Below are 13,622 nucleotides of genomic sequence, written 5' to 3'. Positions count from 1 at the left end.
CTGGCTCATATGTCTCATCTGGCATGCAAGCACACAAACTGGCTCAAGATTGCTCCTTCTTCCTGTAATCGTGCCTCTATTATGTTCCCTTTTCATTTCCATGTCAAGTGTTTGACTGATGCTATTTTTCACTGCAGGTTATTATGAATACAGTATTATAAGCTTAATGCTTAATAATTGGCATCGTATGTAAACCTGAGGAAGTCAACAATACACTTGTAACAATAGAGCAATGAGTTCCATTTGAAGTACATACTGAAAGTAGTAAGATAAAGATAGCAATAACAATAGTGTATGAGGGAATAAATGAGGATATTTCTGTATTTTATCTTATTGTCCAAAACTTTTGTGAAAAGACCAAAATGAACAATGAATCAATTGGGTACTGTGTGAGTATTTAAGTCTGATTCTTCTTCCTCTGTGTCATAGATCTCCATTGTTGTCCAAAAACTATTATAAACACATCAATGAGTTACACTGTTGCCCTGGGTGACATTATGCAATCATTGCTAGAAACACAAACACATTGTAGTTTATTTTGATTGTCCCGTTGCCAGAATACTCACTTTAATCCGCCACTGAAAGTAGTCCCTAACAAATGCACTATTTGTTCCTGTTTGAGTAGCATATGCCAAAAACTATAGTGCCCATCTGTTTTAGGAAATGACTAAGCCTTGTATAAAAATGGAACTATTTATTTGTGACCAGTGTTGGCCAGCTACACATTACCCAGAAGGTAATGAATGTGAAATTCAGTAATTATGTGATATTTATTAATCCCAGTAATACTGTCAGGTAATTTTTTACTATTGAGAACTTCAATAAGCAATAAGCAAAAAGTGCTACAGAAGAATGAAAACATTTAAAGCATCCATGTCTGACAGTTACAGCTGAAATAAATCCAACAGTAACACTCATACATAGAGTCAGTTCAACTCATTAAAAAGGGGGTATGTGCAGTTTTCTTTGTTTGTGGTTTCACTTCCTAACAAACCAGCCCAAATGTCTAACACCATTCAAGTATCTGCCTGGAAAAGAAAAGATAAAGTCATTATTTGGACAGTTAGTCATTTTTGGGCTCTGTGCTACAGCACATTCAATTTGAAATAAAGCAATGTATCCTACATTAAAGTGCCAAGACTTCATTTGAGAATGATTAGATCTAGTGTCCAAAGTAACTGGACACATACACATGAAGTCAAACAAAACCAATATATCTAATATTTGGGGGTAAAATCCTTTGTGGTTAATGATTGGCTGACATGTTGGACCCATAGATCAGTGGTTCTCAAAGTCCAGAGACCCTCAGGGGTCCTTGAGGGGGTTCCAGGGGGTCCCCAACAAAAATGGGAAACATTGTAACTATAATTCCATCCTATCTAAAAGCAAACATCTTATCAGATGGGGGAACCTGGGACAAAATGTTATCAATTGGGGGTCTGTGGTCTGTGTAGGGGTCCTTGATGTGAAAAATCACTGGCTTAGACATAAGAAGACACTTTGTATCTTCTCTGATGATGCTCCCCAGGCCTTTACTGCAGACACCTCAGATATCGCCTGGTCTTCAGTCAATGGAATGTAGCTCAGTTGGATTGAGATCAGATGACTGATTCAGCCAGCTGTTTTCCTGTGTGCACCTGCTTTTTAAAAACATACCCAAATGATTTTGACAAACCAATTACCTTTGATATGTTGCTGATAGATTTTTGTGTTTTTAAAAAGCATGATCTTCTTAGTATGGTATGAGCCGGAACACAGTCTGAGATCCTCGGAAGAGATCTTTGCTCTTTGTTCCACAGGCTGGTACAGCGTGTTTGCAGTCAGGGCCTGTGAGCCTTTCCTGATTTAGGGCTAAGCAATGTAATTTATTATTATGATTTTGTGCTTAACTAATGTTGCAAGGACACACAGCTGCACAAACATTTAGCAGCCAAGTTTCCAAATGATGTTTGAACTTCTACACTTTGTACAATATATGTTAAAAGGGCAAAATCTCCAACAGAGTTCTTTCTATATTGATTTAAATCTTGTATCATGGCACTCTTAGTCTGAAAGAGCATCGCCATCATGCCTGCACACAGTTCTGTTGTGGATTCTAACTGTTTGGCCTGCTGACAGATGTTTTGAGGAAAAGTTGATCTACAAACCAGTAATTTTCTAATTTTGACCTGCTTAAATGTTACCTGCTGGTAGTTGACAGCAAAGTGAGCATTGCCACTAAATCTGTAACTAATTGACTAGTACAATTTACAATTATATATGTTAAGTGCTGGTGGGTTGCTGTGCCATCTTCTGTGTCTAATGTGGTTGTCAGATTAGTTCTTTTTTTGCCAAAGCAAGAATGTAACTGTCTTTAAGGAAGAAATAACACAAATACAGCCTGGGGTTTGGGGTTGAGTTTGGCTCTGGAATTTGGCACTACCTGGTGGGTTCAGTTAGGCTGGTTCTAAAAGGTTTGGGTACAGGCTGGGTTTGAGTCTTAGTGTGAAACCACAGACATGTTTGTATTCTTCATAATGAAGGGTTATATCACCCAGTGTAAGATAATGTTTGACATTACAGGAAAACATGTCAAGTATTTGCCAGATTATTGGCACACAAAAGGATACATAAAAAAAAGTATTTCCCTCTCAGTCATTTACACACACACACACACACACACACACTCACACACTCACACACTCACACACTCACACACTCACACACTCACACACTCACACACTCACACACTCACACACTCACACACTCACACACAGTAAGTTGAGGAATGCTCTGGCGTGTTTTGTTTGGTTGAAGGTTAAAGCAGCAGAAGGAATACACAAAAAAGGAAAGTGAAAAGTATAAATTGAATGTTTCTCTGCTTTCAGAATCCTCAACAATTGCACAAGGACAGCGGAGAGGACGGACGAGAAGAAACATCTTTCTCCCTCTCTCGTTCTGTCTCTCCCTCTCTCTATCAGTGTTTCTATGGAGACAAGGGGAGAGGGTGGGACAGGTGGAGGCGTTGCCATGGGGACAGACAGGGTGTGCGTGCGTGCATGTGTGTGTATGCATGTGAATGAGTGTGTGTGTGTGTGAGTGTGCACATTACCCTGCTCGACCAGGGTCTGCGCCGTGCGCGTTGCCTCCTGAAGCTTTCTGTACTTCTCTGGCCGCTCTCTTTCTATCGCCTGTGGCAAAGAGAAAGAGAGCCGGAGGGAGACACAGTGATGGGGCAGAGAGAGAGAGAAGGGAAGTTAAAGGATAAGACACTGACACGGAGAAGCAGAAACACAAAAAGAACCACTGGCCGACAGCAGGAGAAATATTATTTACTACAGAGAAAGATTCAAAACTTGAGAAAAGAAAATCAATGTCCCATTCAATACAGAATGACTTCCAAACAATAAGAGGTCCTCTCATTTTCATCAAGCCCTGATCTCATTCTGCTGTGACATTTCAGACAACCTGAGCATGTTTAGTCAGTATTTGAACAAACAAAAAGGTTAAAGGAAAGGGTAATTGATCATCTTGAAGACAAATATTGGAACGTTTTAATATTCTAGCAGAGTAAGGTTTATATTAAAATTAATAGTTTGACATTTTGGGAAATGTGCTTATTTGTTTCCTGCAGAGTTAGATGAGAAGATCTGTGATATCTGAGCATTAATCCCAGACTACATAGGTTGTTCTTATTGATATTTTTTGACAGGACAACAGATGTCATAATAGCTCATAACATTCAGATGTTTACTCTTTTTTAATACTGAACACACAGACAGCATCCTTAATCAACACAGAGGGGAATATAACAGAACTGAGTGCACACACAGACATTCGTCACCATTAAATAACCCGGGCAGCATGCAGTCATTCAATATATCTGAATCTGCCAATTCATTGTACAAGGTGCCAGTACAAATTTAGTCAGATAGTTCTTCTATTACAGTGTTCCTGTTAGAATTATACCTAGATTTAATACACACTAACCTTCATCTTTACTCTTTTTAAACTCTCAGTTTGTGTTTAATAAATCTTTCTCAATGATGTAACACCATCCTATAACCTTGATTTCCTCTTTACTGACACCAATTTTTTAAAGAATCCTCTCACTTGTATTTCTTTCAGTTTTGGTTCTTTTAACAGTTTTGAAATCTTAACTTTTAAAATTGTATGTATGAACCGAATATCTCCCACATACTCATTTTCTAGTCTGGCAAATTGCCCTCCTCATTTTGCAATTATTACTGACATAGCTGGTTCAATGAAATGTGTGCATCAACCCTTGACTTTTCCGCTCCATACACTTCCAGGGCTGTTCCAACTATTAACCCCTTGGATCAATGACAGCAAAAAAAAAGCAATGTGGGCAAGCCGAACATAGTTGGAAAACAATCTAAACTGGAAGTTCACTGCCTTCATATGAAGGAGTTATCAATTAAACTGAAGCAAACCATTAAAGATGTGCTGCCTTGTTTTCTGGATTGATGAATAATAATAAACACAACCCAAGCTTCCTGTTCAGTACTATCAACCAGCTTATAAAAGCCATCTCTTCCTGTAATTCCAACCCATCCACTAATGACTGTGAAAACCTTTCTATTTTATTGGGAAGATGGATGGTCTGAGGTCCCCCTGACTGTTTTACCAAGCACCAAGTCACATTATTTTACTGTCTGAATGTGCTTCTATTTCCCTGCAGTTCCTCTTAAACACTGTAACTTTCCCTCCTCCGGTGCCTGTGATACAGTTCCCACAAAACTTCTAAAATTCATCCAGACTGTGTATATTTTGCAGGAGAGCGGTGAATGTGGCCTCAAGTAGTAATTACAGTTTAGTCTTTGAATTTCCCTTCACTTCCCGAGATTCCCTCGAGTCAGTTGCTTTAAAGACATCATCATTACTTAACTGACAGCGAGTGAACAGCTGGACATGGCGCAGGTAATCAACCTGTCACAACAGACATGCCTCCTGGTGAAGTTGGGCGTGTTACCTTTGACATGCTACAACATAGTGTAACAGTGGTGGAAGCTGAAGAGTCACAGCAATCTATCTTCCAGTACAGTTTGCTAACATTAGTTGATATTAGTTAGTAAGCTATTGGTCATATGACACTAAACTAGCATGGGAAAACAGATAGCCATGCTCACTTCAAAGTCAAAAAATATGCCTCCCAGCACCCCTAAAGCTCACTAATGACATGTTATATCTAGTTTGTTTAATCCACAAACACACATTCATGTGTGGTTCAAATGCACCGCGTCTTCTAAAATGTGTATTTCCCATCATCAAGCAGGATGTCTGACAGATATTAGCACAGATTGTACTCCATGAGCTGACGTTTTGACAACAAAGTGCCTTCTTAAGAGCTTGTTCCTCAAAGACACCTTTTTCACTAAACGTCAGCTCGTGGAAAACAGTCTTCATTACAATCTGTGACTCTAAAGTAGTCGTTTGCAACCTTTTCGGCGTGTCACGACTCTTTAAAACAAATCTGAATCTACAATTTGGGACGTGACTAAAGAGTATTTTTCCCTTTCAGTTTGTTCCATTTGAATGATTTATAAAGGGGTGAAAGCAGACTGTATTTTGCATGAATAAGGCTATATTTTGAAAGATGTCAAAAAAAAAAGAAACTATTTTGCACCAGAGAAATATTCATGTTTTTTCTTGTACCATTCATCATCTTGTGACCACTTCAGATCTCTCTTGGAACAACTTGTGGGTTTCTGACCCCATGTTGAAAAGCTCCTGCTTCCTCTTCAAGTGACTATACTTTCTGCCTTAATGTTTATCAGTAAGTCTTGTGCAGTAAATGCCTTCCTTTTGGCTTGAGCGCATATTCTACATAATGGTGTATACTTTGTTGGTGCTTACATTACATTATGTAAATTAAAAAATCCTCTAGTACGAAAGGATTTACTATTTTTAAACTGTGTGTGTGTGTGTGTGTGTGTGTGTGTGTGTGTGTGTGTGTGTGTGTGTGTGTGTGTGTGTGTGTGTGTGTGTGTGTGTGTGTGTGTGTGTGTGTGTGTGTGTGTGTGTGTGCTGTGAGAATGTTATATTAAAAATGAATCAAATATACAAATATAATAGAGCTGACTGATAATTGTTTCTAAGAGCAATGGATGCTGGAGACTGTTTCAAACTGGGAAGGATTAAGACTTCTATGATAGACAGTTACAACACTTTTTGTGTGTAAATAGGATAGAATCCTAGTTCATTTTTCATCCTAATATGATGTTTTAGGCTGTTTTCTTATATAAGGTGCTACAAAGAGCAGAGCTGACAGTAAAGAAGCGACTGCTAACCAAGATCAGAGGAGATTTGGAAGAATCTGTCTAGCTGAAATTTGTCATTTTGCACCTATTACCAACGCAAATGCATCATTTGTAACGCCAGTAGTTAAATTTGATATCTTGTCTTCAAACAGTGCTTTAAAGCTTCATACATTGCTTATGAAAGATTGCAGTGGATTTGTGTTTAACTCATTTATTATGCATCATTTGTTAGCACATTTGTAAACCGTTACACCAGTTTCTGTTGAGCCTTATCTAAAGCTTGAATTGCTTATTTATATGCAACCATGCATCAGTGCTTCAGGAGCCATTTGTAAGCATTATCTAACAGAAGTGTTTCTATATGAGTGGGTATATATTAATTGTTGGCTGCCTCTAATTTATCAATTTGTGTCAAGAACAAGAGCTCATTTAAAGTATGTGTAATATAGGGAGTGCATTATTACAGTGTTTGAATTTCATATTAAAGGGGATGTATCACGCACATTTACAGACAGCCTCAGAGTTAGTACATGACTCCATTCACTCAGCCATGAAAGAGTCCCTCAAATAACCCACGCTAAACTACAGATATAACATGTTAATTAGTTCATTAACCAGAAGTAGGTTTTGCTTCTTTTGGACAGAGCCTCTGTAGCAGTTTCCATGTGCAGTGTTTATGCTCAACTAAGCCAACCAGCTGCTGGCTGTAGCTTCATACTTAATGTACAATTATGAGCGTGGTATCAATCTTCTCATCTAACTCTCAGAGATCAGTGTTGTTTTCCTGATGTTGAGCAACATGTCCTCCTTTATCCCACATGGAAAAACCTGTTTGTTACGCTACAGCAGGTTGTTTCCATGTTTTATCATTTGCTATGCAAATAAGCAGATTGTTGCTGATGCGGTATGTCTTTCTCCTGTATGGTCACTACTGTAGAGGTCAAATTCACTCAGTTCATGTTCACTGGTAGCTGCTATATGTAATAGTTTCAAAAAAGTTTGAAAACTCTACAGTCATTATGGAGACTTTACTGCATCTCATTCTTTTAGTGAGCTGCATCAGCGTTGTCCTGTATGCATAATCACAGTTAAGAACATCCTCACAGGTATGATTGCTACATGGGCAGTAAAATTCATTGGTGACCCAGCTGTGCGATGGAACCTTGTTATTTCAGCATCACAAGTCTCCGTAGATTAAGCTCTGCGGGGTGCCAGACAGTGTTTTTACCTTCACTTTGTCATGCAGCTCCTTAATGCTGCCTTCCTTGCGTGACACAGAGAACTCAGGGCTCTGTAGGAGGGCCTCACCGCGAGTCATGTAGCTGTGGACCTCTGTGAAGTCCACGTCAAACCTGAACACACACACACACATAAACACACACATATAAACAAACACTTGGCAATATTACCAACTAAAGATAGGTGTTGCTGCAGTTTTCTATAAAAACTGCATTTTCAAGATTGCATCCTTTATTGTTCCTCCTCACTATAAATGATTTCATTTGGAGATTGCATTGTATTTCACTACAGCAGATAACATTCAAAGTCACACTTGTAATTGTGAATGTCAGTGTAAATAGATTTATTACATGTTGATATTTATTTTATAAGCAATGTCTGTGACTAAATTCAGCAAACATTAAACAACAGGGCTTGGACGTGATTGGCTCCCCTCATTAAACAACGCCTCAGCTCCATCCAATCAGGCTGGTTTGGAAGTCAAGTTTTGGTTAGATGAGCCAAACTGTCTGCCAATCACAACTCGGGATTGTGAGGCATTGATTTGTCATTTGAAACATTATTATATCACTGTAGATGAATATAAATGAATAAAAACGTTATTCTACTACTCTACCAACTTTAAATCTGAGTTTGGAAGACATGAGCATTTACTAGGCAAAGAAGCTATAAGGTTCATTATAGGTAATGCAGGAACTTTGTATTGCAGTACTAAATTGCTAGAGTATCCCTTTAACTAGAGCACACTTATTCACAATATCTAATGAGTAACACAATATGGGAACTTTCAATTAAATGAATGTGCTGCTACAGTAACACATCAGATGTACTTTTAAGACGGTCTATGTAATGACTAAAGTCTGGTGTCACAGTGGTGGAAAAAGTATTCAGATCTTTTACTTTAATAAAACAGCAAGACCATAATGTAACATTTAAGGTTATATATAATAAGGTTGCTTGATTCGGCACTCACTACAAGCTACTAGATTGTCAGAATTTCCTACTTCACTACTATGAAAGGTTCAACTTCAAGATGGCTTCTATTATCATCATCATCCGCATCTGCAATGTTCCATCACCTACCTGCCGAGATAAGACAGCAGCCATGGGTGCATGAAACTGAACGTTTCAGATAAATTAGAACATTTTTAAACTTTTGATGCAATAACACGGATTCAAAATAAATCTAAAAATAGCAACACACACTCACCTTTTCCTGAGTTCAGAATCCACAACCACTTGTCTCTTCTTCTGTGGTGGCGGCGACTCCCTGGGCTGGCGTATAGCTGATACTTTCTCCCTTGTTGTCACCTTGGTAACGGTCGCAGTGACAGAGTGGGTCAGCTCGGACTGCTGGGCCACGGTGACAGCCGATGATAGCTGAATGTGCACACACACACACACACACACATTTTTTTTAAACTTAGACAAACTGCACACAGCAGCAGGCGCAATAGTGGTTTAAAAGGATCCGTCAAAATCATACAGATCCCAAATCACCACTTAACATGCTCTCACATCTGCCTGAGTGCCTGCTCACACACCCACACACACAAGCGCGCACACACACAGACACACACTCACAGTGCAACAGTGTCCTTGAGAGGCGATGAGTCAAGGTTCTGTTACATTTATCTTACATTATCACGACATAAATAAAAGCAGGGATTTCTGTGAGGTTTAAACAACACTACAGATGTGATTGTGACTCAATGAGTGTGTGTGTGTGTGTGTGTGTGTGTGTGTGTGTGTGTGTGTGTGTGTTTGTGAGTGTGAAGTCAAACAGCTGTGAGATGTTTAAGTAGCAATTTGGGATTTCTGTGACTCTCATAGATTGTAACTGCAGAGATGGAGAGAAATTAGAGAGAAAAAATAGTTTTAATGTTTGTATGTATTTGCGTGTGTGCTAATGTCCTGATTACTAAACGCCTCTATTAATAATAATAGACATACATTAATGAGCATGTTCGCATGAAAGTGTGTGCTTATTGTAGTAATACTGAGCATTGTTCACTCTGGCTGTGTTTCTGTATGTGTGTGTGTGTGTGTGTGTGTGTGTGTGTGTGTGTGTGTGTGTGTGTGTGTGTGTGTGTGTGTGTGTGTGTGTGCAGGTTTGTTTCAGCAGTCTAATGACAGTTAAGAAGCTAGTACAACTACTGGGATAGCCTTGCTACCATGGAAACGTGTGTGCATGAATAGGTGCACAGCTGAAGTAGGTAGATTGTGCATGCCCGCAGAGGGCAATCTGCTAATTATCTGACTGATTATAATAGACACGTAATTGAGAGAGAGAGAGAGAGAGAGAGAGAGAGAGAGAGAGAGAGAGAGAGAGAGAGAGAGAGAGAGAGAGAGAGAGAGAGAGAGAGAGAGAGAGAGAGAGAGATGGAGGGAAGCCTGATTATGGATGGATGGTCTTCACCTGCAGAGTATTGTTATGTCTGTGCATGTGTGTACATGTACATGTACAGTACATTCACATGCAGTATACAGTATTTTACTGTAGTACTGTGTGACTCTTGGTTTCCAAATGAAGATGCATTTTATGTAGTTTTCTAACAAACAGCTCACAAGTATTGAGTTTCATTGTTTATATAAAGGCTCAGTAATCTCCTAAAACAGCTGCTCACTGTAGATTTGAGAAAACTTTACCCAAACAGGAAGAAATACTGCATTTGTTGGGGACTATTTTCAGCAGCGGATTAATCCACATATATCTGTTGATCTGCAGTTAATAACTACATTAATAACGTTTCACTACATTTTTACGTTAACTAACTTATCTAAGAAGCAAGCAAAACATTTCTAATCAACTATTAAACACAATCAAATGTGAACATTGCCACAATGCATCATACGTAGGGGTGTGAGGAGATCTCTTACCACCATTTTACCACCATATTTCTCGTCGACGTGACTTTTGTCTCGAGAAGGAGCGGAGGAATCTAGCACATGTATGGAAGCCTAATGATGCAAAACGTAAAATGAGTCACACTACCAAATTATAACACAATTTATATGTTGTTCTACTTGTGTATTTATGTGATACAGGATTTGTGCAATTTACTTTTATTTCTGTGTTTTTTTTATTAGCAATATGTTATAATTTGTGATAATTGGATTATTTAATTTATATTTATATATTAGAATTGTTTCTACTCGTCACACCCCTAATCATATGTGTTTAATTCTTCCCCAACACACCTAAAATATAAGCTCATTTGTCATTTATTGGCTAGCTCTTACCAAATGCTGTATATCTGCATCACTTAATATCAGCCGCTACATCTGAGTGTGTCAGCCAGAGTCAGTGGTGGCTTTATTTAGCAAAATAATGCAAGTATTGGTTAGTATTACAGACTTTTAAAAGTTGGGTGCTTGAAATGAATTACAATCTCCTTCTTTTTGGCGCCCTGGCAACTGCCTAGTTCAACTGTGCCAAGCTACAGTAGTAGGTACCCACCTGCCTTTTTGGGCTTCAAGCTTACTGTATTATAGTTAAGTGGCACTCCTATCCTGAATTAAACCTCTCTGTCCCAGCCTGTAAATGTGTTGTGGGAAGTGGACTACAGTATGCACTTCAGGAAATGAATGTCCAGTTCACTAACCTGTAATGTAAATAACAGTAGTAACAATTGACCCGGTGCTCAGTCCCAAAATCTCCTGACGGCAGGATCAGATTAACATGCACTGCACTATTTTGTATTATTATTTTATTCAAATACCACAGAGGCACTTTGTTCTAATCTCATTACTTTCAGTGAGCATGTCATGTTTTAAAAGCACAACTGTGACAAGAGAGAGACAGAGATAAAAACGTGAAGAGGCTACAGAGATTGTGCAGTCTCAGAGGATGATGAGAGAACAGTGTGTGTGTGTGTGTGTGGGGGGGGGGGGGGGACACTGAGAGAAAAGTGGTGATTGAAGAGTGATAATTGTGTGACATTGCTGATTGAAAGTGCTCTGTCATGGTTGTATGTTTTCTCAGGAAGCAGCAAAGAGAGAGAAGGGCTGCAGACTCCACCCTCGCCTCCTCCATATTCACCACTCGTGTGTAACATGAACTTCTATAGGTGCTCAATGACCCCTGTCACGCAGCCAATGCATTTCCTTCTCTCTGTCCCTCAGGCTAAAGACTTAAAGCTACCAGGACATCAGGATTTAATATAGACAGGAGTCATTTATACCAGAACCAACCAGTTTGATCAATCGGCACGGAGCACACATTTTAGTTAAGAGAGAATCTGGCAGTAGAAGAAGATGAGCAACAACTCGCCTATTGAAGAGGTGCAGTGTTTTAATTTTCTTTGTCTGCATTTAAAACACCAATTTTGCCTTTAATCCAAACTTTCCCAGAGCTGCTTTCCTTTAATCAGTGTTTTATTAATCTTGGTCACTGTGTTAAGACTCCCTGCTGTTTTTCATTCTAACACCTAATCACAAACTGATAAAGAGCTGGGAGTAAATGAAATGAACTGCAGTCAGTGAGCTGGCAGGACACACAAAAAGCCCTACTCTCATTTAAAAAGAGCAAACCTGACCTGAGCTGACAAAACTACTGAGCAAAGTTGTTAGAATTAACTTAAAACTTTTTCTCCTGAATAACATGGTTGATTCACTGCTACTGTCATAATGCTTCTGTTGTGGTGGGATATAGTTTCTCCACCTTAAGAGGGTGTTGAGTATCTGAAAGATGTTTTCAGATGTTTTCATCTTAACTGAAATTCTTATAATTGAATCATCCAACTACGGCCACAAATGTCCACAGCTGTATGTGCGTTGTACCTGGGAGCTGCTCATCTCCAGACTCTGGATCAATCGGTCCCAGCGCTGGGCAAAGCTGTCCAGTCTGGCCTCCAGTTTGCTGGCCACCTCCTTGTTTTTGACGCTGGACAGCAGGTCCTGACTCATGGAGCACAACCTGTCCATGGTGGGACGCTTCATCTCCAGGTCTGCCTTCACCGTCTGACAAGAGCGTACACGCGCGTAAATGTTTAGATTTTGGTGAATACATTTTAAATCGGTGCATTGTGTGTGTGAGTTATAACACGGTTAGTTCTTATAGATGTCTTTGTTTTACAGTTGATTTGCAGGGAGACTCACAGCAAGACGGCGGAGGCAGGTCACCGTCTCTGCCTGGTCCTTCAGGTTGGAGGTCTTGATGGAGCTAACCAGCTCCTCCTTCTGAGTCAGCCAGGAGTCAAATAAGCACTGTGAGGAGAACACAGAAGAGCAGAGAAAAGAGGAGAGGGAAGATAACAGGAGATAGGAGAGGAGAGGAGAGGAGAGGAGAGGAGAGGAGAGGAGAGGAGAGGAGAGGAGAGGAGAGGAGAGGAGAGGAGAGGAATCCATAGAAATCCAAAGAGAAAATAATGGTGTATGGAAGGAAGGAAGGATGGATGAGAGGAAGAGAAGGGAAATGAGGAGAGAGGATTAGAGAGTAATGTTATCATGTGGAAGGCGGTGCACTTGAGTCCATTGTCTCCTGTTGGTACAGACAGCTCTTGACTGCAGTATCCTCCTCAGGCCGCTGAAACGCAGCCTATTGTCTGTGACAGCATCTCTCCCTCTCCCAAGGATTACAACACACACTATGAATATTTCTGTTATCAGTGTGAGGACAGTTTCATCCAGAGCCTGGGGTGGCACTTGAACAAGCATTTAGCCAGAGAACAAGGGAAAATTGAATTCAATGTATTTCCTGATGTTCTGAATAATTAAACAAATTCAATTTGGGTTCTGGTTCTTATAGATGTCTGGAAGCCATCGTAGCCAATGATCCCTCATTTTAAAACAGAGTGTAGAGGTTATGTCATGATACATTTGTGCCCATTTGTGTAACTCAGTAGTCATGCTTCATTTAATGGGACCTCTGAAGCCCCAAGTCCCACATTTAGGGCACATTAGACAAAGATGCAGTGTTAATATACATGATATACAGTGTGCACATAGACTTTAAGTTGTAATACTTCAGCACACAAATGAATGAATTAACTAGATGTTATTATAGTGCTATTAAATAAAAACTTACATTAAGTTTGAGCAGCCTCTTAACTGTGTTGTTTTAGATTCACTAGAAGTAAATGTCAATAATTTGTCTTAATAAAATGATATTTTGCTCTAAAT

General features: G+C 39.5%; 1 protein-coding gene across 3 annotated transcripts in view; it reads right to left on the bottom strand.

The window, feature by feature from the left end:
* The window catches only part of dmd (dystrophin), a 184,835-nt gene that overhangs the window by 133,955 nt on the left and 37,258 nt on the right, over positions 1-13,622 (bottom strand). For all 3 annotated transcript variants that reach the window (XM_062445524.1, XM_062445522.1, XM_062445523.1), the window contains exons 12-16: positions 12,600-12,707; positions 12,282-12,461; positions 8,710-8,879; positions 7,489-7,612; positions 3,092-3,170 (exon numbers count right to left, since the gene is read on the bottom strand). In XM_062445524.1, coding sequence (XP_062301508.1) covers positions 3,092-3,170; positions 7,489-7,612; positions 8,710-8,879; positions 12,282-12,461; positions 12,600-12,707 — 661 coding nt within the window. The remainder of the gene's footprint in view (positions 1-3,091; positions 3,171-7,488; positions 7,613-8,709; positions 8,880-12,281; positions 12,462-12,599; positions 12,708-13,622) is intronic.

This window comes from Scomber scombrus, chromosome 24 (assembly GCF_963691925.1).
Source record: "Scomber scombrus chromosome 24, fScoSco1.1, whole genome shotgun sequence".
NCBI lineage: Eukaryota > Metazoa > Chordata > Actinopteri > Scombriformes > Scombridae > Scomber > Scomber scombrus.
This window is presented reverse-complemented; position numbering and strand designations above follow the sequence as displayed.